At 43.9% G+C, this 21,408-nt stretch overlaps 1 protein-coding gene across 4 annotated transcripts in view; it reads right to left on the reverse strand.

Moving 5' to 3' along the window:
• Positions 1–3,250: 3,250 nt before the first annotated feature.
• Positions 3,251–21,408, reverse strand: part of UGGT1 (UDP-glucose glycoprotein glucosyltransferase 1) — a 53,529-nt gene continuing 35,371 nt past the window's right edge. For all 4 annotated transcript variants that reach the window (XM_069973032.1, XM_069973029.1, XM_069973030.1 and 1 more), the window contains 15 exons: positions 20,278–20,380; positions 20,111–20,190; positions 17,593–17,782; positions 16,437–16,595; positions 15,829–15,914; positions 15,644–15,728; positions 14,191–14,279; positions 13,023–13,127; positions 12,194–12,278; positions 10,375–10,557; positions 9,760–9,920; positions 9,554–9,668; positions 8,736–8,852; positions 8,432–8,600; positions 3,251–7,124 (listed from right to left, as the gene is read on the reverse strand). In XM_069973032.1, coding sequence (XP_069829133.1) covers positions 7,099–7,124; positions 8,432–8,600; positions 8,736–8,852; positions 9,554–9,668; positions 9,760–9,920; positions 10,375–10,557; positions 12,194–12,278; positions 13,023–13,127; positions 14,191–14,279; positions 15,644–15,728; positions 15,829–15,914; positions 16,437–16,595; positions 17,593–17,782; positions 20,111–20,190; positions 20,278–20,380 — 1,753 coding nt within the window. In that variant the 3' untranslated portion in view covers positions 3,251–7,098. The remainder of the gene's footprint in view (positions 7,125–8,431; positions 8,601–8,735; positions 8,853–9,553; positions 9,669–9,759; positions 9,921–10,374; positions 10,558–12,193; positions 12,279–13,022; positions 13,128–14,190; positions 14,280–15,643; positions 15,729–15,828; positions 15,915–16,436; positions 16,596–17,592; positions 17,783–20,110; positions 20,191–20,277; positions 20,381–21,408) is intronic.

A 21,408-nucleotide genomic window follows, 5' to 3' on the forward strand; every position in this document is an offset into this window, starting at 1 on the left:
TAAAAAATGTTTTTTTATTAATACAAAATCCCCTCCCCTGATAAAAATCTCAATCACCCCCCTTTCCCCATTTTATAAATAAAAATAAATAAACATGTTTGTTATCGCAGCGTGTGTAATCGCCCGTACTATTAATTTATCACATTCCTGATCTCGCACGATAAACGGCGCAAACGCAAAAAAATTCCAAAGTGCAAAATTTTTGGTTGCAACTAATCGAAAAATTGTAATAAAAAGCGATCAAAAAGTCGTATATGAGCAATCAAGGTACCGATAGAGAGAACACATCATGGCGCAAAAAATGACACCTCACACAGCCCCATAGACCAAAGGATAAAAGCGCTATAAGCCTGGGAATGGAGCAATTTTAAGGTACATATATTCATTTGAAAAGGTTTTAATTTTTTAAAAGCCATCAAATAAAATAAACGTTATACATGTTACATATCGTTGTAATCGTACTAACTTTAGGAACATATATAACAAGTCAGTTTACCCTAGGGCGAACGGCGTAAAAACAAAGCCCCCCAAAATAAAAAAAATAGTGTTTTTTTTTATTTCACCACATATAAGGGGAGATTTATCAAACGCGGTGTAAAGAGAAACTGGCTCAGTTGCCCCTAGCAACCAATCAGATTCCACCTTTCATTCCTCAAAGACTCTTTGGAAAATGAAAGGTGGAATCTGATTGGTTGCTAGGGGCAACTGAGCCAGTTTTACTTTACACCATGTTTGATAAATCTCCCCCATAGTTTTTTTTTCTGGTTTCACGGCATATTTTGGGCAAAAATTACATCTGCCATTGCAAAGTACAATTAGTGTCATGAAAAATAAGGGCTCATCTGGGTTTCTAGGTGGAAAAATGCAGGCGCTATGGCCTTATATACACAAGGAGGAAAAAACGAAAGCGCAAAAATGAAAACTGGCTGTGTCCCCTAAGGGTTAAATAATACTGCAATACAGTGCCAAAATAATACTGCAATACAGTGCCAAAATAATACTGCAATACAGTGCCAAAATAATACTGCAATACAATGCTTAAATAATGCTGTAACATAGTAACATAGTAAACAAGGTTGAAAGAAGACAAGAGTCCATCAGGTTCAACCTAGAGAAACCCTACTGTGTTGATCCAGGGAAGGCAAAAACCTCTATGAGGCAGACGATGATTGCCCCACCATAGGGAGAAAACTCCCCCCCCGACTCCAATGCCCATAACTTGTAATATTATATTGTTCAAGAAAAGCATCCAGGCCTCCCTTGAACTTATTTAATGAATCGGCCATGACAACATCATGTGGCAGAGAGTTCCACAGTCTTACCGCTCGTACAGTAAAGAACCCGCGTCGATGCTGATGATAAAATCTTCTTTCCTCTAGACGTAGAGGATGACCCCTTGTCATGGTTACAGACCTAGAAGTAAAAAGATCACTACAAAGATCTCTGTACTGTCCATTCATATTTTTGTACATTGTGATCATATCGCCCCCTAAGACGTCTTTTTTCTAGCGTAGCACTGTCATACAGTGTTACCACCATACAATGCTAAAATAATGCCAAAATACAGGGCTAAAATAATACTGCCATACAATGCTAAAATAATATCACCATACAGTGCTGAAATAATACTGCCATAAAGTGATACAATACCGCAATACAGTGCTAAAATAATATACCACCATACAGTGCTGAAATAATACTGCCATAAAGTGTTACAATACCGCAATACAGTGCTAAAATAATATACCACCATACAGTGCTGAAATAAAACAAATGTACAGTGCTAAAATAACAGTAAAATAGGGAGCTAAAAAAAAAAAAAAAAAAACACCCCAAACTCGTGCTTTGGCGAGTAGACTATCCCTTCAGATAACTGGAAAAGTTTCTAAGAGTCAGACCTCTCCACTCATCTAATACTGACCATCAATTTATGTTGAAAAACTGGATATCCCCTTTAAATGGATTTTGGAGATGATCGCCTATAAACCCCTATAAGCGACTTGTTCCATCACCCCCATTTCCAGCTCTTTTCCAGCTATAGCAGCAATCGCATCCAGTGTCTGACAGCAGCTATAAATACCCCGCGGAGGGGACTGTATACATGTATAGCGGCGCTCCGCTCAGGAGCCATTGTTTCTCTCATCCAGCAGACATCAGAAGTTTCCTGCTCTATAATTTACTCTTCATCCCCCCCGACATACGGTTATTTTACACTTCAGCTCATGAAAGAAAATGTTCCCAATAAATGTGCATCCATTCTATTCATTAGGCGGCTGTCAGCGGCTGAGCGCTCACTCATCAGGGATCCGCCACCTGATATTGTGCCAGCTCGGCTGCACAGGTAGGGAGCCATTGTTCCTTCATGTCACTGTCACCACAAGGGGCACATACACTGTAAGCATTGTGCTGGCTGGCCACAGCTTGCTTTATGTCACTGCTGCAAATAGAGGTATAAAGTGATTAGACGTGATAGAAGTACCGCAGGTTATACAGCGTGGGATGATATAACCCTTCAATCCACTAGAAAGGCAGGTAAAGGTTACATTCACACCGGGACTCTTTCCAAAAAGACGATAGAGGATACATCTTTAACATTGAAATATCCCTTTAATATTAAAATATTTACTGTCCAGCCTGGGTGTATGGCGCTGTGCCCCACTGTGGCAACAGACGGGACCCCAGATGTCCTCATTCATGATGTCCTCATTCAGGAGTGTCCATTGACACATTGCCCCCTAAAAATGCAAAAAAAAGGAGGTCCGTGGAGCCTTAGTTACGAGTCTCAAAACACGGGAATAGCCACTACGGATCCTTTTTTTTTTTTTTTTTTTTTACATCAGAGGTAAACCATCCAGTTGTGGCACCTGGTGTTCCTATTCATTCGCATCCCCCCATGATCTCCAGAACTGGGCCCTGACTTTGATTTAAAAAGAGCTGCAACTCGCAGCACTAGTGACACAGACGGCTTCTCCCAGTGTAATGTCTAATTTAAAGCTATCACACATTATATAGACATCAGAGGAGGCTCCGTATATGTAACTGTGCTTGTGCAGCCCTGCAGTTCCCAACACAAACATTGGAGGCAGCAGAAGGGCTGTGTTACCCCTTACTGCTGCCAGTGGGTGTAAAAAAAAAAATTAATAACCGAAAGGCCAATTCTGTGCTCTGTAAGTGGGTTTATACTTTTATGTGGCTTAAACAGTCAATAACTAAACAGATACAATAAGAAGTGATGGAGAATAGACACAGATAGCAAAAATTATTTTTAATCAAATGGAAAAAATCTGATTCAAAGCAGTATATAAATCACACACAATTCTTATACATCTCCTATACAGAACACAGGGGGGTGACATGTTATCTCCGGAAGGTGACAACTGAAGACTGGATGGCCTGGAAAGAAAACCGCAACCTTACATCTACTCTACATACACAGACACAAATGTGCAAAGATCTCGCTCAGGAGTAGCGCCGTGCAGAGTTGCCGAAATGTTTAGGTTCCGCAACGTTCTCCGAATGAGAACACTTGACTCCCGGCGTTGGATGCCGTCCTACGGATTCCTGGAAAACATAGATACAGCCTATGCAGGCCCTCCCAAGGGCGGCACCTACCTTCTCCAGGCACCGGGAGGCAAACGCCAAGTGTTCGGGTTTTGAGAGCATTGTGGAACCTGAACAGTTCAGCAACTTCACTCAACACTACTCCGGAGCTGTAACGTTACATGGCTATCTCCAGGAGGAGGTTTGGGAAGGCCCATATTGGACATTTCCCACCGATTCCGGACTGCTATGGTAATCTGGTTAGAGGAAACCTGTCCTCACTTTCATCCTGCCCGAACCTCAAGTCATAATGGCGGTCCCCAGTGGTTTCTGCCTGCTTCATTGGCCTTGACTGAGGGATCTCTCCCTATACCAGAAGCAGGGAGATGTCTATAAATTACAGCTGGTGGTCAGAAAGGAAGCACAGGGGACCACAGGCAGCATGAAAGACATGACAGGTTCGCTTTGAGCCACACCTGACATAGTAGTTCTGGCTGTAGTCTGGCCAACTACTAGTAGTGTCCTTGGTGTAGGGGGGAACTCTGACTTGTCAGGAGGCCTTTTACACTTAGTGAAGCCAGCATGGCAGTGCACAGAGGCTGTCCGCTCTTTTGGGGGCTATGTATATTTAGGGGGCTGGTCACATCATGCTTTACCCCTACATAAGGCCTTGTACACACTATCAGTACTAGATCAATGCTAAAAAAGAGATGTATGGCTGTATACCATGAGAAAAAGAAGGGTGGAACAGTGTAGACGACTACACCATTCTGTCCATCGTGACCCTTTAAAAAAAATCACTGTATCCCATGTGCTGCTGACATGTATAACGGATATCACTGCCATGTTTACTGGCCAATACAGTTCAGAATGAGAAAGATGGTGGAATAAAGCTTCATCAATAGCACACATCATCAATACTATACATCATCATTGCCTCATACAATTCATACAACATTACTATTAGATTTTAGTGCAAACAATGTCCTAGATAAACAATACATTTCCCCATAATACTATCCAGTACAATAAGTTGTGGAGCCATCGATAAGGTCCTCCCCACTCTCCTTACTGCTACATTACACCTACACACCTGCTTAGCACCAACCTGAGTAGGGAAACTGTTCTCTGTATCCTAGGGGTACCAGAGGCTGGCCCCTTACCAGTCAGAACATTATTCCTATCTTTTCTATTGGGGATAGCTTATGGTAATACTCCTTCAAAGGGGTTGTCCTGTCTCACAGAGTTCTTGCTTACTGGCTGAGGATGCCATAATAAACTCACCTACCCTGATCCCCTGCCTTTCCTGGCACTCACCTGCTTGATCCACTGCCTTTCCTGGTACTCACCTACCCTGATCCCCTGCCTTTCCTGGTACTCACCTGCCCTGATCCCCTGCCTTTCCTGGTACTCACCTACCCTGATCCCCTGTCTTTCCTGGCACTCACCTGCCCTGATCCCCTGCCTTTCCTGGTACTTACGTACCCTGATCCCCTGCCTTTCCTGGTACTCACCTACCACGATTCCCTACCTTTCCTGGCTGACCAAAGCTTCCTGTTTTTGTCTCGACATGCAGGAAGTGCCTGTTCAGCCAATCACTGGCTGAGGTCAGAGGAGACGCAGTGAGTAAGTATCAATTTCTTACAGAAACCTCTAACTGTGCTCGAGAATTTTGTGATGCTGGAAATCCCCTTTAAGAAATAAGCCGTAAATGCGTCCATACATATTAAAGTAGATAAAAATGGACAATTTTAACTAGAACGTAGATAAAAATGGACAATTTTAACTAGAACAATCAGTCTCCGGTTAAAATTTTCAAGCTGAGAAATTGCAGACCGTCATCTCAGAATATTCCCAGAAAATTCGATCTCTCTTTCCCCGGGTCAGTCATCATGTACAGGCCGACTAGAACAATTATAATGGCTGATACGGGATAAAATGTATATGGCTGTGTCTGGGGAAAGTAATCTCAAGTGAACTATAAAATTATTCATCAATGGTTGTGGGACTACAACTCCCAGTGTACCATGACAGCAGCCTGTGAGGAGTTATAGTCTGCCAAAACAAGTTACAAACAATCCAAAATCACAACCATGAACACTGCCTCTTGTACTAATACCCAACCCCATCCAGGGGTTTTTTGCACCCCTCTATGGTCCATGTGCTATATGTGACATTACAGTTTGTTTCTATTGAGAATGTTACTGCAATACTAGACAAATCATGTGACCAAGAATGGCGCTGTGGCTGTAATAACAGAACCTTTAGCTGAAAAATAAAAACCATATGGCTACAATATATACATACACACATACATTCATACTTACACAGCATCCCTTTAGTTATACCCTGCTCATGAAGGTTCGTATTCGTATGACTGAATGCTACATTCATTCAAATCTTTTAGGAAATTCCTTGCGGCTCCCCACAACACCCGGAGAGCCACAAGTTGGGGAACACTATATGAAATCTCACATTACAAAATGCTGGCCCAATGTATAAAACTTTATCCTATAAGAAAATGCGTCACAGTAGCTGAAAGCGTATCCTATGCATATATATATGCGTCTCCATGGTTACAGACTACAAACACCCTCTGTGTAGTCTGATCATGTAAATAGGCTCTCATCCAGAAGGAAGAAAGTGGTTTCCCTAGTGCCACCTTTTTGTGGTGTCCACAAGGAAAATGGATTGCGCAATAGTTAAAAGCCCTTGTATTAAACATGTCAATCTCATATGAAAAACAAGCTGGTAGAAGTGCGCAATACATGCATTCTCTCATGGCTCTGCACCATGCATCTGAGAAGGAATCCCAAAGTAAGTCTCCATCACAGACACAGAGAGTAAGGAGTGAACCCCTCAGAGAGCAGCTGGGGTCTTAACTATTTTGTGTTCCCTTTAGCAGCTGGGGTCTTTACACTTAGACCACGACCAACCAAAATAGAGATATCTTAAAGTGACAGTTACACTTTAATTCGTACTAACAATTAGAAGACAGCAGAATCAGACTACACAGGGGTTCTTTGTAGTCTGTTACCATGGAGACACATAGGAAGTGCATAGGAGCTATATACACTAAAATTATTTAAGCTTCTTCGGATTTTAGATGCATTCCACCCTGGTTAGGAAGGTGGAGACAAGGTCTGAAGACATGAAATTTCTCCATTTCCCTGAACATACAGATAAAGGAATTCATGTAAACACATTTCAATGGGGTTTAAGTGGTTTAATCACTCAGTGGGTTTTTTTTGCGTGGGAGGACATCTGAAACCTCTTGATTTCCATCTAACTTGTGGTTTGTTTTTGTCTTAATTTTTGTCGCATCCTTCAAAACAAAAGTAGAAAAGCACCACAGTCTTCCCTAGGCGAAAAAAATACAGTCATACCCCAAAATATAAATACCCCAATACCGCAACCTATCAAACCATTCAGCAGTCTTGCAGACATTCTGTAAAATCAATGAAAATAAAATTCCCAATAATCTCTCAACGTCTGTTTAAAAAAAAAAAATTGAAAAAAACTCGAGTCCACATTTTTTTTTCTGAAGACGTCTGTGAATCATAAATCGTCATGTGGCTTGTGATCTGTAGAGGCAAAAATAAAGGTGTGAATACAGATTGTGACTGCAGTCCTTCTATCTCCTACCTGCGTCAATCCTTCTCTATCACTTCCCACTTGTCACTATTCCTTTCTATATACAGGCACCTCAACAACGCCTGTCCTTATATTATATAGGGACGTCATAGAGGAGGGGTCCCCAGCTCAGGCTAAAACAGAGCATTGCGCTCTCTGGATCATAGCAGGCTACCTATATATTACATTATCAGCCATTCCTATGACTATAGAGCAAAGGGACTGGCAGCAGCTTACCTCTGGGATAACAGCAGATAAACAGGGTTACTGAATGATCAGCTGATCACCTTACCCATCTCCCGCTGAATGGAGGGGTGGCAGAGTACACTCTATGGGAATGATGGAGACAGCAGGGCGCTGTACTCGGCTATCAGTCCCATAGACTTTTTATAGAGCAGCAGTGCACATTTTCGGCCGTCAATCTATTTAAACAAAAGTTCTGTTTTTGTAAACAGTGGGGGCCCCAGTGGTCACAATGATCGGACATAAAATACTTTGGCATCTTTAGCACATATAAAACCCGTTGGGACAAAAGTCAAAAATTTTGATTAGTGATGAAGGAAGTTCAGGTTCGCGAAACCCTTAAATGCTCAGCATTTGACTAGAGATGATCGAACAGGGCCAAGGTTCAGGTTCGTACGAACCCGAACCATCAGCATTTGACTCCCGCTGCCTACCCGTTCCGTGGAGAAGGTGGAGACAGCCCGAGTACCGCCTGGAAAACAGGGATACAGCCGGTACTTGGGCTGTCTTTACTTTTCCCACGGAACGGGAAGGCAGCGGGAGTCAAATGCTGATGGTTCGGGTTCGTACGAACCTGAACCTCGGCCCTCTTCGATCATTTCTACATTTGACTGCTGGTGGCTGGAGAAGATGGATTAAGCCGTAGGGCTGCATCCATCTTCTCCATCTATCTGGAATCAAATGCTGAGCGTTCACAGTTTCATGAACTCAAATTTATTGTAAATTCCCTCATCTTTAGTTTTGATCGGATGGATTCTGGAGTGATGGCTAGGATGAGCCAAGAGAAGTGCTCAGCTACGCGCTTCTCTGTGTCTCTCCTCCAGGAGTTAGACTCAATAGTAAATCTATGGGGCCACCTGCATCAAAGAGAGATGAAGAGAGAAATGCATGGCCAAGCCCTTACACTTTCTCTAGCGATCGTGATGGTTAAAGACCCGGACCTCCAGCGATCATAACTGATACATCTCTATAACATGTCAGACATGACCGACACCAGTTCCACCCAATGCGTTACCTTGTTTATCTGGCTGCCTAGTGACATCAGGCTGATCTGTAGGAATACCCGAAGACTCCTCCAGGAAACGACTGTACAATCTCTTGATTTCTTGGTCATAGTCTTGCCATTCTGGGACGATGCGCACAGCAGCTTGTAACTTTGGCTCCTTGGTCATTGGATTATTGCACTATAAATCAGAAATTATAATGTATTAGCGGAGTACAGAATCTATGGGGCAGGCAAGGCAAACAACAGATATTACACCGGCTCTGTCTGTCCAATATTCACCATCTCCCTTCTTCATCTGAAATGAATAACTCACCAGATCTATAGTTTTGGCTTTTTTCTTGGATGTCTCATCGCACCACGTCTCGCACCACAGCCACTCCTGGGGAAGCGATTTGATAGGCACTTGGTGAATCATGTTATTTGGTAAATCCTGTAGAAAGAGAACAAGGACAATTGTCAATGAATAAGAATCTTCTTATGCATCAAGGCTCAAAAATGTACACTGCATGAAGGCCATCCTTACTTTTCTACCATTTTCATTATGGACTCCAATTTTTCACAACATAAATTCAATACAATGTGGTAGCAAAACCCTCAACAGGTTGCAAATCCCAACCATTGGGTGAACATACCTAAGAAGCATATAGATTGCACCTCCCCTATTATGCCATTGTCAGTGGTATCAATGCTCATTGTGCACCCACAATCTCTCATTTAAAGCTATAAAGGGGTTTCCCAGGAAAATTTGATACTTGCGGATCCTGTCGGGGAATGCGGGGGCCATATGAGTAATGTATACTTACCTGTCCTGCTGCCTCCAAGCTGATGGATCTCGGGCTGTCCGTTCTCCACTGTTGTCAGTGTTTTGGAGACAATCATGGACATCTCACTCGCTTTGGAAATGGCTGGTCAGACGTCACATGTTTTCAAAACACTGACAGCGGTGGAGAACAGGTGGCACGAGATCCGTCAGCTGTAGCGGAGGAAGACAGGTTACATTACCCACATGTCCCACCCCCCAGCCCCGGTGGGATCCACAAGTATCAGATTATCTCAGACAACTCCTTTGAAGGAGCCTGTCCTTGATACAGGAATAATCCATCGATAAAAATATTCCATTAATGCACCAACCTGGTCAAGATTAGAAAGACTGTTGGGGTCCTGGCTCAGTCCCTGATACTGCCCTCTCAGTCGATCTCCTGCTGCTATCTTCCGGAATTTCTTTAAGTCTACAACATACAAAGCACTAGGAAAAAAAGGGAAAAACAGTAAGGTCCATATCCAATCTGCTTACATTGCATTAACAATAGTTCTACAGGCATAATGAAGATTGTTACCTAATGTGGTACTTGCGTCCGGCCAAGTGACTGGCCCAGTAGCCTGACCTCCAGAAGCGATACCCGTCCATCTCTTTTCGGCTATCACAGAACGGAGTGTATCCGTAGGGGGCGCCGTCTAAGTTTAAGTCTCTCAGCTCCTTTAGGTCAGTGCGCACAATCTAATACAGAGAAACGTCACCGTCAGGCACTAACCAAGTGTAAGTGGGAGACAGTGGGTGAGCTACCTGATCCTTTTGTACTTGGGAAGATAAGCTGCTGCCAGAGGTGTCAGGAAACATGGATGCTCAGTCAAGCTGAGTATGTAAGTATAAGAGCGGATTGGGAGAGATTGGTATTGGCTAATTAAGCCTTCATAGCTTATATCAGGAGTAGGGAACCTTGGCTCTCCAGCTGTTGCAAAACTACAACTCCCATCATGCCTGGACAGCCAAAGCTAAAGCTTTGGCTGTCCAGGCATGATGGGAGTTGTAGTTTTGCAACAGCTGGAGAGCCAAGGTTGCCTACCCCTGCCTTACATGTATGGGCAGCTCTACAGTCCTCACCTTAAATGAGCTTTTTAGAATAACCTAATTGATTTATATACAGCTTTGTGTCGCTTTACGTGATTCATACCTGGTCAGCGTCTACAAAGAGGATTTTATCCACAGCCAGCGGGAAGAGCACGTCCAGGAAGAGGATCTTGTACCCCCAGATGATCCTCTGCTTCTCGGTCTGCTGGTGCAGCCACCGGGGCCACTTGTACTGGACCAGTTCATACTGGAAGTTGTATTGCTTGGCCATGTAAGGGATAAAGTTCTGTAAGAGTTAAAACATGCAGCGGATTAGTGGAAAATTGTTCACAGAAATCCTGTCATTACAGTACAATAAGTGCCCCGGCGGGGGTATAATTGCATCTTATGGCACTCGGGAGCAGAAAGCAGCGCGGATATTTGTGACATTTAGCAAGGCGATGGTGCGCCCCGATAATGCAAATATATAACCAGTTATGGAACAGAATTTCCCCTGCAGTGTCCAAAACTAAGGGGGGGACCCATGTGGCTTGTCTTAAAAGAACAGATTATTTGGCTGCATATAGCAGGGATAACAGGAAAAGGCCGGTTGGGTTAGCTTAAGTGGAAATAGGCTGTAAGCGTCACCGTCGGCCAAAATCGTCATTTACTCCCGAGGAAAAAGTCGTTTTTCGATAGTAAAAAAAAAAAAAAAAAAAAAGAATCTCTGTTTACTGTTAAACACATCACCGGATTACTCCTAGAACGAGTGCAATAGAAAAAACTCACTACAGATCGGGCAGACACAGGGCTTCACTCAAACATAACTTTTGATATGCTGTTGCGCATGGTGAGACTAGCAATTTCTTCCATACTTGTTATTATATATTCAGTCTCCTTCCCCCAGTTCTGAGCTGCTGCTTTCTGTTGAAAACACAAAAATCTGTGTGTCAGCTTTTCTGTCTCTCCCTCCTCCCCCTTCCCTTCTGAGACAGCTGAATGGCTTTATCTGCAACCTGGTAGCTGCTTTGTAAAGCTGGGAGGGTTATTCTGAGGTCAAGTTGCTGATGAACTCGCTGTGATTAACCCTCCTCCCATTACAAAGAAGCTACAATGTTGCAGATAAAGCCTGCCATGGACTTGTTTACATCAGCCGCCATTAGGTAGGAGAGGGAGAAAGAGAGAAAGGCTCACACACAGATTTCTCTATCTTCAGCAGAAAGCTGCTGCTCAGAACTGGAGGAAGGAGACTGAATAGATAATAAGTATGGAATGAATTGTTAGTCTCCCCATGGGCAGCAACATATCAAAAGTTATGTTTGAGCGGAATACCCCTTTAAAGGGGTTAGCTAAAGCTTATCACTTATCTTAGGGGTAGGAGATAACTAGCAAATCGGTGAGGGTCCTAGAGTCAGATTATAATCGTGATGAATAGGGCGGCATGATTTATACTCGATTACTGCTCCATTCATTCTCTGTAGAACTTATGACCATAGCTGGCTGCTGTACCTCCCATTGAATAGAATGGGTCACTGCAGATAGTATACAGATCTTTTATTATGGTCAAGTGTAAGGACTATATTACACGTCCCGGTGCTGCTAGAAAGTCGCTGGATTACAGAGCCTATTACACGGCTGCAAGGGCTGCACAGGCCTTGTTAGCAATGTCCATGCATCCTTTGCCGTATATAGAAAATAATAAAGTGATACTTACCTCTCCAGGCTTATTATTCTTTATACCCTGGTATCAGCCACTGACCATGCGCCCACTATTACGTATAGCGTAATAGGAAAGACAATGATCAGTGATGATTGATTCCACAGTTGATCGTTGTCTTTATGAAACGCTGTGATATCTGCCCGATTCTGCCTGGTTGGGCAGGTGATCTCCCTCTATAAGCCGCCTGACAGATGAACGTTGCCTCTACTTTAAACATACAAACCTTAAAAGTAGGGGACAGATAGTTCTTCAAAAACCAAAACTTCACCGGCGTCTTTGTATTCTTCAGCACAGATAACATCATTATTCTGGAAGAAAAAGAATAGATCCTATAGACCCTTCGGAATGCTTCTCAAATTTGCCTTTGTCTGGATGAACAATGTAGAATAACAGACTGAAGATGATGGAATTGTTGCTCGTGTGTCTCATAGTGTATGCAGTACAGTAGAAAAAGTAAAGCACACTCACCACACTGGCTGCAGATATGATCCTTTATTTCATGCAAAAGTCCATGAGTTCATGGGGGAGGGAGTGGAATGCAGGACGGCGTCCAAACACTGAATGACCATTTTCGCGTCACCTGCCGCTTCTTCTGGTTGTGTCCAAAACTGGAAGAAGTGTCAGGTGACACGAAAACGGTCGTTTGTTGTTTAGACGCCACTCCCTCCCCCCATGACACTGTCTCTGTTTAAGGCGCACCCCACGGCATGCCCTGATCCGCATAGCTCCTACTGTCTTGTAATATAGCTCCTAGCTCACAGTACCCCAGTGTGAGTTACTAGTATTGTGCCGGCCCTATCTGTCTCCAGCTGGTATAGATCACAGGTATACATTGGGAAATGAACACCTCCAAAGCATGCCAGTGTAGAGCCTTCCAGAATCATCCATCACTCATAGACTATATCTGTGGGATGTCTCTTCACTATTCCATACAGTATAATGACACATATTAGCCATCCTCTTATTTTTTCTCCATGTGGTGAAAGGGGCCTACGATAACATAGGGCATAAGCATCAGAAGTGGCAAACTCAGCCCCACACAGCGCACTCACCTAAGGAAGCGTTCATACAGGTGTCCGGAAGCCAGGGAGAAGATATTAAGGACATCTTCTTTATCTTGTTTCACCTCCTCCTGCTTCTGCCCTCCTGTCAGTCCCCTGATGAGAAGGAGCACAGAAAAGAACACAGGTAAGTAAAACTCTATCTCATAGGATTTCAGCAGGAGGTAAAGCGTGAGACTCCTGTAAGTCCCTACACTACATTCTCTCTGCTTTTTCTGTAGAGCAAAAACAAATTACTAGTCACGTATATCAGAAAGTTATAGGACTTGATAACTCCATAATTTTTATTTATTTTCTACCTTTTTTGCTCTCTCCTTCCTCCCTTCTATGGGGTTTCACATGCTTACTTTCTAACTCCACTGCACCCTACCCAACTTTCCTCTCTATGGAGGGATTGTGTTTCACATGCTGGGCAGCAGACTGCATAATGCTATTGTGTGTATAATCCTATCACTCACTTTGCCTGTCACATGCTTACTTTCTAACTCCACTGCACCCTGCCCACCTTTCCTTTCTATGGAGGGATTGTGTTTCACATACTGGCCAGCAGACTGCATAATGCTATCATGTGTATAATGCTATCAGTCACTTTGCCTGTCACACGCTTGCTTTCTAACTCCACTGCACCCTGCCCACGTTTCCTCTCTCTGGAGGGATTGTGTTTCACATGCTGGGCAGCAGACTGCATAATGCTATTGTGTGTATAATCCTATCACTCACTTTGCCTGTCACACACTTGCTTTCTAACTCCACGGCACCCTGCACACCTTCCCTCTCTCTGGAGGGATTGTGTTTCCTATACTGGGCAGCAGACTGTATAATGCTATTGTGTGTATAATGCTATCATTCACTTTGTCTGTCACATGCTGACTTCCTGACTCCACTGCACCCTGCCCACCTTTCATCTCTCTGGAGGGATTGTGTTTTACATACTGGGCAGCAGACAGTGATGAGTCAGTAATAGTTCTGTTATGCTATCAACACAGTGATTAATTACAGTCCTACCTTTCATTTTTTAATAGAGGGCAGTTTCTATGAGAGGGGAGAGGAATCATGGGAACAGTAGTTCTTTACATTGGTAATCCCACCCACAGCAACCCCTGGCAGCAAAGGTTCTGTACAAAGCTTCAGAGAGTCAAGACCACACAAGATACCATACCATGTAAGAGAGTCCCAGAAGCCAGATTCATTCTCATTCGTTCCTTCACTAAGAAGATCTTCATTCATCATGTCTGGCTTTTTCTGAACCTATTTAATGAAGGGACATACAATTGATGATAGTTCTTCTTCTAGCCACACACTATACCAGATACATGAATGTTAATCCACAGTCTGAAGAAATCTGTATCAGCTCAGGCCTGTGTTGACAGTGATGTTAAAGGGGTTCTCCGGCGAAATAGTTTTTTTCCAGTACTTATTAGCTGCTGTATGTTGAGCAGGAAGTGGTGTATTCTTTCCACTCTGACACAGTGCTCTCTGCTGCCACCTCTGTCCATGTCAGGAACTGTCCAGAGCAGGAAAGGGTTTTCTATGGGGATTTACTACTGCTCCGGACAGTTCCTGTCTCAGACAGAGATGTTAGCAGAGAGCACTGTGTCAGACTGGAGAGAATACACCACTTCCTGCAGGACAGACAGCAGCTGATAAACTAATAAGAATACTTGAGATTTTTAAATAGAAGTAAATCACAAATTTATATAGCTTTCTAGCACCAGTTTATTTTGAAGTAAAAGATTTTTGCCCTTTAAGCCCTCCATTTTTAAAAATGACAAGGGTCCACTCCCATTAAGGTACCAGGAGTTAGGGTCCATTTAAACAGAAAGATTATCTGACAGATTATCAGCCAAAGAATTGAAGCCAAAGCCAGGAACAGACTATAAACAGAGATCAGGTCATAAAGGAAAGCCTGAAAATTCTCCTCTTTTTTAAATCCATTCCTGGCTTTGGCTTCAAATCTTTGGCAGGTAATCTTTCTGTGTAAATGGACCCTTAGACTAACTATAAAATAGCCACTGCTATGTTTTTGGCTTCCTGACCACCCCTGGTGACTGCAACCAGGCCAGAGAGGACCAGGAACCCTTGATCTTAAAATAAGTGCATGTACCATGAGTGTCAGGACTAGAGATGATCGAACAGGGCAGAGGTTCAGGTTTGTACGAACTTAAACCATCAGCATTTGACTACCGCTGCCTTCCTGTTTCGTGGGGAAGGTGGAGACAGCCCGAGTACCTCCAGGAAAACAGTAATACAGCCTATTACCTATTACCTAGGCTGTATCCCTGTTTTTCAGGCGGTACTCGGGCTGTCTCCACCTTCCCCACGAAACGGGAAGGCAGCGGGAGTCAAATGCCGATGGTTTGGGTTCGTACAAACCTGAACCTCAGCCCTGTTCGATCATCTCTAGTCAGGACGTGAACCTTAAGATCTATGGGATTGGCATGGTCAGAAACCATAATCTTTCCTACTGACTGTACAGAGTATAATCACAGGACCTGTGTAGTCAGTACACTGATTTTTAGCCAATCCAGAGTTGCGTTCTTTTCACTTGGTTCACAAGGAAACATACAGGTAAGGTGATGAATCCCTCCTTGTGTATATGTCGGTAGACTTACTTTGACTTTAATTGTTTTGCTCCTGAAATCGCTGAGAACGACAACTACTTCTTTATCCTCGGGAGCAGAATCTGTTCCATCATGGCTGCAAGACGAGACATTGATCAATGCTAATACTACTAAACGTCTCCCAGATTACAATGACTACTGTCAGGGAGAGAGGTTTCATGGATTCCATGCTTTACCTGTATATGTTATAGATATCCTCAGAGCGGCCTTTCCTGAGTCGCAGGACCCACGCGCCAGGGTAAGCTTTTAACTGGAAATAGCCCTATAAGTGAAAAACAGAAGTATTAGTGAATTATATTATACACACGGGGGAGATTTATCAAACGTGGTGTAAAGTGAAACTCAGTTGCCCCTAGCAACCAATCAGATTGCACCTTTCATTCCTCACAGACTCTTTGGAAAATGAAAGGTGGAATCTGATTGGTTGCTAGGGGCAACTGAGCCAGTTTCATTTTACACCATGTTTGATAAATCTCCCTCATAGTGCTGAATATGAGGATTATACTACTTCACATGCACACACACAGAAGAGGAGACTCTGCTCTCCCATATCTCTCTATAGTGTACCTTAAGAAGTAGCAGCAGCACAGAGGACACTTTAGAGCAGTACTGAGCAGTATAAGCTATAAATCCAGATACAACACCAGATCTTTTATCTCCTTCTCTGAGCCCCTCTGCCTCTCCCCCCTTTCCCTATTACTAAAACCTCCTTGGGCAGCATGAAACTTATCTCTCAGTGAACTGATCCATCTCAAGGCATCATTATTATCATCCTATAACTTACAAGGTTAGCCATGACAATGGTGTCCACAATCACAGGATTGGTCGGAGTCCCCAGAGTAAATTGCAGCCCACGAGGAGGCTGTCCTGTAGAAACGTCAAAGCAATGCCCTTCCAGTAAGAGATACTCCAGCTCAAACTCCGCTGCTACTATGCTGTCCACCTACAAAAATACCACAAATAACATATGTGTAGTAATCAACAGACAGGAAACAAATGACATACATGATATGGATACCTAGTGTTACTTTATTACTGTATTAGCAATGCATGACATGTGACTGGGTGCTAGTAAACAAGTCAAAACTGGAATAAACAAGAGTTACTCAGGTATATGAATATTTACAGCATTAATATACTAGGCTCCTAACCTAGATCTACATATGTGAACTCCGCACTAATGCACAAACCATAAGCGCTGCGGAATCTGTTGGCGCTATACAAATAATTATTTATTATTATTATTATTCACTGGTAATACTTAAAGGGGTACTCCAGGGAAAAATCAAGTGGTGTCAAAAAGGTATACAGATTTGTAAGTTACGTCTATTAAAAAAAAAAAAAACTTCCAGTAATTAACAGCTGCTGCATGCCCTGCAGGAAGTGATGCATTTTTTCTAGTCTGACACAGTGCTCTCTGCCACCACCTCTGTCTATGTCTAGAACTACCAGAGCAGTAGCAAATCCCCATAGAAAACCTCTCCTGCTCTGTACAGTTCCTGACATGGACAGAGGGGGCAGCAGAGAGCACTGTGTCAGACTGGAAAGAATGGTGGCTCCCAGTAATACTTAGTTCATACATTTCCAGTAAAAACAACATAGCAGCACAAAAACAAGAATCCTAAGAGAAGAGGCTCCAGAATGTATATGTAATGTAGACAGCTGACTGGTTCCCTTTAAGAACTATGTACGTATAGGAGGCTAAGTGAATTATCCCGGCAGCCGCAATCAATGTTCCCTCTAAGCTCAGAAATTACTAAGAAGAATTAAATGGTGACGAGATGTGTAATTTGCAGAGCTGCACTCACAGCCTACTGGATGCTGAACACTATGATTTGCAGATCACTCATGGTGGAGGGGACAATGGTCACACTGAGCTATGCTGCCTGCAGAGAGCAGACATGACATGTCTAGCATACATAGCAAAGCTTTAGCCTTACCTCCTCCAGATAGATGTTATCCAAGTCATATGGAGTCCGCACCGACTCCACCATCCAGCTGTCCGGAGTATTCAGGTTCAGGGTGAAGAGGGGGGACTGGGGCATATCCAGGAACTTGGCAATGGGACCGGGGGATAATTTGTGGTCGGAGGTGAAGACAATCTCTGGCTCCAACACGTAGCGGTAGAAGCTAATACACAGAGAGGAGGTGTTACTGTCACATACTAGAGGAGGATACACCAGTAATGGCACAACTGGACTCTATAGCATTAGTTACAGTGATTCAGGTCATCTGTAAGGGTCCTATTCCACGGGCCGATGGGGGCCCGATCAATAATGTAAGCGAGCGCCGATCTGCTAGATCGGTGCTCGTTTACTGGGCCTATTCCACGGCCTGATAATCGTTTAGCTGCAGGGACATCGATACCAATGTCCTTGCAGCCCTTGTATAAACATCATACTTACCTACACATATTGCAGGGCTTCTCCAGCGCTCCTTCTTCCTCATGATCCCGCGCGCAGCATCATCCGCTTCGGTGCGGCCTGTCTGAGCCGACAGACCACTCAGCCAATCAATGGCCGCAGCGGTCCTGGCCAGTGATTGGCTGAGCGGTCTGTCAGATAAGACAGGCCGCACCGAAGCTGCTGCTGCACGCGGGACCAGGAGGAAGAAGGAGCGCAGGAGAAGCCCTGCAACATGTGTAGGTAATGTATGGTGTTTGTGAAATCATCGGTCGCCCGCAGCGCATCGCTATTCCATGCAGCGATGCACAGTCTGTGCCCGATGATTTTACGTTTGAACCTAAATAAACGATCAGCCGATGACACGACAATCGGCTGATCGTTGTCTCTATTCCATGGAGCAATAATCGGCTGATTCGGCTGATTATTGCTCTGTGGAGTAGGACCCTAAGGGTTATGCATTGGAAAGACTCTAAGGTGATACTAGTACTTACTATTTCATACAGGGTATACCACTGGCCATATGTACATGTATAGAAGCCCAAGGGTAAAGGGGTCTGTCCCCAAGATGTTTCTCTTTAGAGAGGTGGGTATGATTTGGACTGCCCCAGACAAGAGGTGGCGCTGATCAGATACCAGTGCGGTACAATGTAAGGCCTGGCTCAGACATTCTTGTGAAATCTGTTGACAATCTGCAGACCACATATGTAAATTGGGTTTGCACAACCCCATTGGCAGACAGCAGAGAATTTTTGATGTATGTTACTTAAAGGGGAACTATCCGCAGGTTAGACAAATCTAACCTGCTGATAGCCTCCTATTATGCATGGGGAACAGAGGAGGATGGTATGTCTCTTACCTTCCTCCTCTCTGCTGTTCCCATGCTGTTAGCAGTGTAATCCTCAGTCCGGAGCTCCTTGATTATGATTAGAAGGAGCGGATCACTGCTTTTGGGATAGGGCATTGCTCCTAATGGTGCTCCAGACTGAGGAGTAAACTGCTAACAGCACAGGAATGGCACCGAGGAGGAAGCTAAGAGACATACCTTCCTCCTCTGCGTCCCATGCGCAATAGGGTTCTATCAGCAGGTTAGATTCATCTAACCTGCTGATAGTTCCCCTTTAATTTCATAGATTTTATGTAAAAAAGTAATGGGGTTCAGTCCTCACACAAATCCATGGCTGTCCTGGCTCTGCACTCGTGGAGAAATCCAAGCCCCTGCCTCTAATTTCTTATCCTGATGTGGGAACATACTTTTGGATTTGCACAATAAGCAAAGTATAGCAGGGTGCTCCCTGATCCTCTAATACATAGGTGTCAAGCTTGCTGCCCTCCAGCTGTTGCAACTACAATTCCCAGCATGCCTGGGGTGTGCCTTTGTGTTTTGGCTGTCCAGGCATGATGGGAACTGTAGTTTTTCAACAGCTGGAGGGCTGCGAGTTTGACACCCCTGCTCTAATGCCAAGATTCAGAATCTGGAAGTAGCTGATGGAAGTTTTGGGATATGAGTCTCACACACATTTGTTAAAGGGGTTTAAAAAACTAAATAAAAAACTCATGGCTAAATTTGCCTCCGCTCTGGTGCCTCCAGCCAGTGCTGCAAAGACGTCATACACATTGGGGGAGATTTATCAAACATGGTGTAAAGTGAAACTGGCTCAGTTGCCCCTAGCAACCAATCAGATTCCACCTTTCATTCCTCACAGACTCTTTGGAAATGAAAGGTGGAATCTGATTGGTTGCTAGGGGCAACTGAGCCAATTTCACTTTACACCCTGTTTGAAGAATCTCCCCCATAGTGCACATGATGCTTCAGCCGCTCACTGCCCTCAGCGATCTAGTCCTGCATGTATAGCACATGACCACAGAGGCCAGTGATTGGCTGCGGCATCACATCCTTAGTGTACAACAGGGGGCCTCCTAAAAATCATATCCTATCCACAACAGACCCCTTTAAATGTAGCTCCCCTTACTTCGAATATACATTAATAATAACAGGATAACAAAGGTCACAATGTCATCTAGAAAGAAGCCATCGATAGAACCAGACTCTCACCTCTTGAGCGGCATTTCCGATAACTTGGACTGGCAGTTCATGAAGACTCGTAAATTCATATTTAAGATTTGATTGAGAACCTGAAATGACACAAAGCGAGGATAACGCTCTCAGTCCGGAGCCATATTATCTATACTCCCTACTGAGCCAGGGCTTCGGAAACATACCAGGAGTAAGGGGGCCATCTTCTGGGCTGCCTTTGTTACAGGATCCACAATAGCCATCACTTCAAAGTACATCATGCCTTCTTTAGGTCGTATCTTTACGGCACTAAAGAAAGATACATTCAGGGAAATTTTGAGAACGTTGGGGTTAAAGTTCACAACTTAGGGTCCTATTACACGGAGCAATTTTTAACAATTAACGACTAAGGCTAAGCAATTGCAAACGAGATTGTTTAACGTCAACCTGAAATCGTTCACCATATTAGGGTACTATTACACGAAACGATAATCGGCCCTATCCGGCCGATTATTGTTCCGTGTAATAAAGACAACGATCAGCCGATGATCGTTGTCATCGGCTGATCGTTGATATAGGTTTGGACCTTTAATTGTCGGGGGCCAACCACGCATTGCTACTTGTAATAGCGCTGCACGACCGGCGGCTGACGATATACAAAGAAGAATACATTACCTATCCATGTTGCAGGGCCCCTCTTGCGGTCCACTTCTCCCCATGTCCCGCGCGCTTCAGCTACAGAGCGGCCTGTTTCAGCTGACAGGCCGCTCAGCCAATCACTGGCCGCGGCCAAGACAGGCCGCTCTGAAGATCCGGCGACAAGCACAACGCAAGAGGAGCCCTGCAACATGGATAAGTAATGTATGCAGTTTAAGCAAGGGCTGCAAGGACATCGGTAACAATGTCCCTGCAGCCCCTGTTAAACGATTATCAGGCGGTATAATGGGCCCAGTAAACGAGCAACGATCTAGCAGATTGGCGCTCATTTACAGTTTTCATCGGGCCACCATCGGCCGTGTAATAACACCCTTACAAAGAATGATGGTCGTTAGTTACGATCGTTACTACGATCGTTATTGCGATTGTTACAATGATCGTTTATTCCGTCTGATCCCAGCCAAACAATGAACAATGTGCAATTACACTGAACGATTAGTAAACAAATGCGAAACTACAGCGAACGAGTGTGGAATTACAGCGAACGATTAACGATAATTTTTGGTTCAGATCTAAATCAACGATCAAAGACATAAGAACGATTTTTCCATCGTTGCCTGCAATTACACAGAACGGTTATCGTTTAAATTCGAACGATATATATCGATTTTTCACACGAT

Source organism: Dendropsophus ebraccatus, chromosome 6 (assembly GCF_027789765.1).
Source record: "Dendropsophus ebraccatus isolate aDenEbr1 chromosome 6, aDenEbr1.pat, whole genome shotgun sequence".
Classification (NCBI taxonomy): Eukaryota; Metazoa; Chordata; class Amphibia; order Anura; family Hylidae; genus Dendropsophus; species Dendropsophus ebraccatus.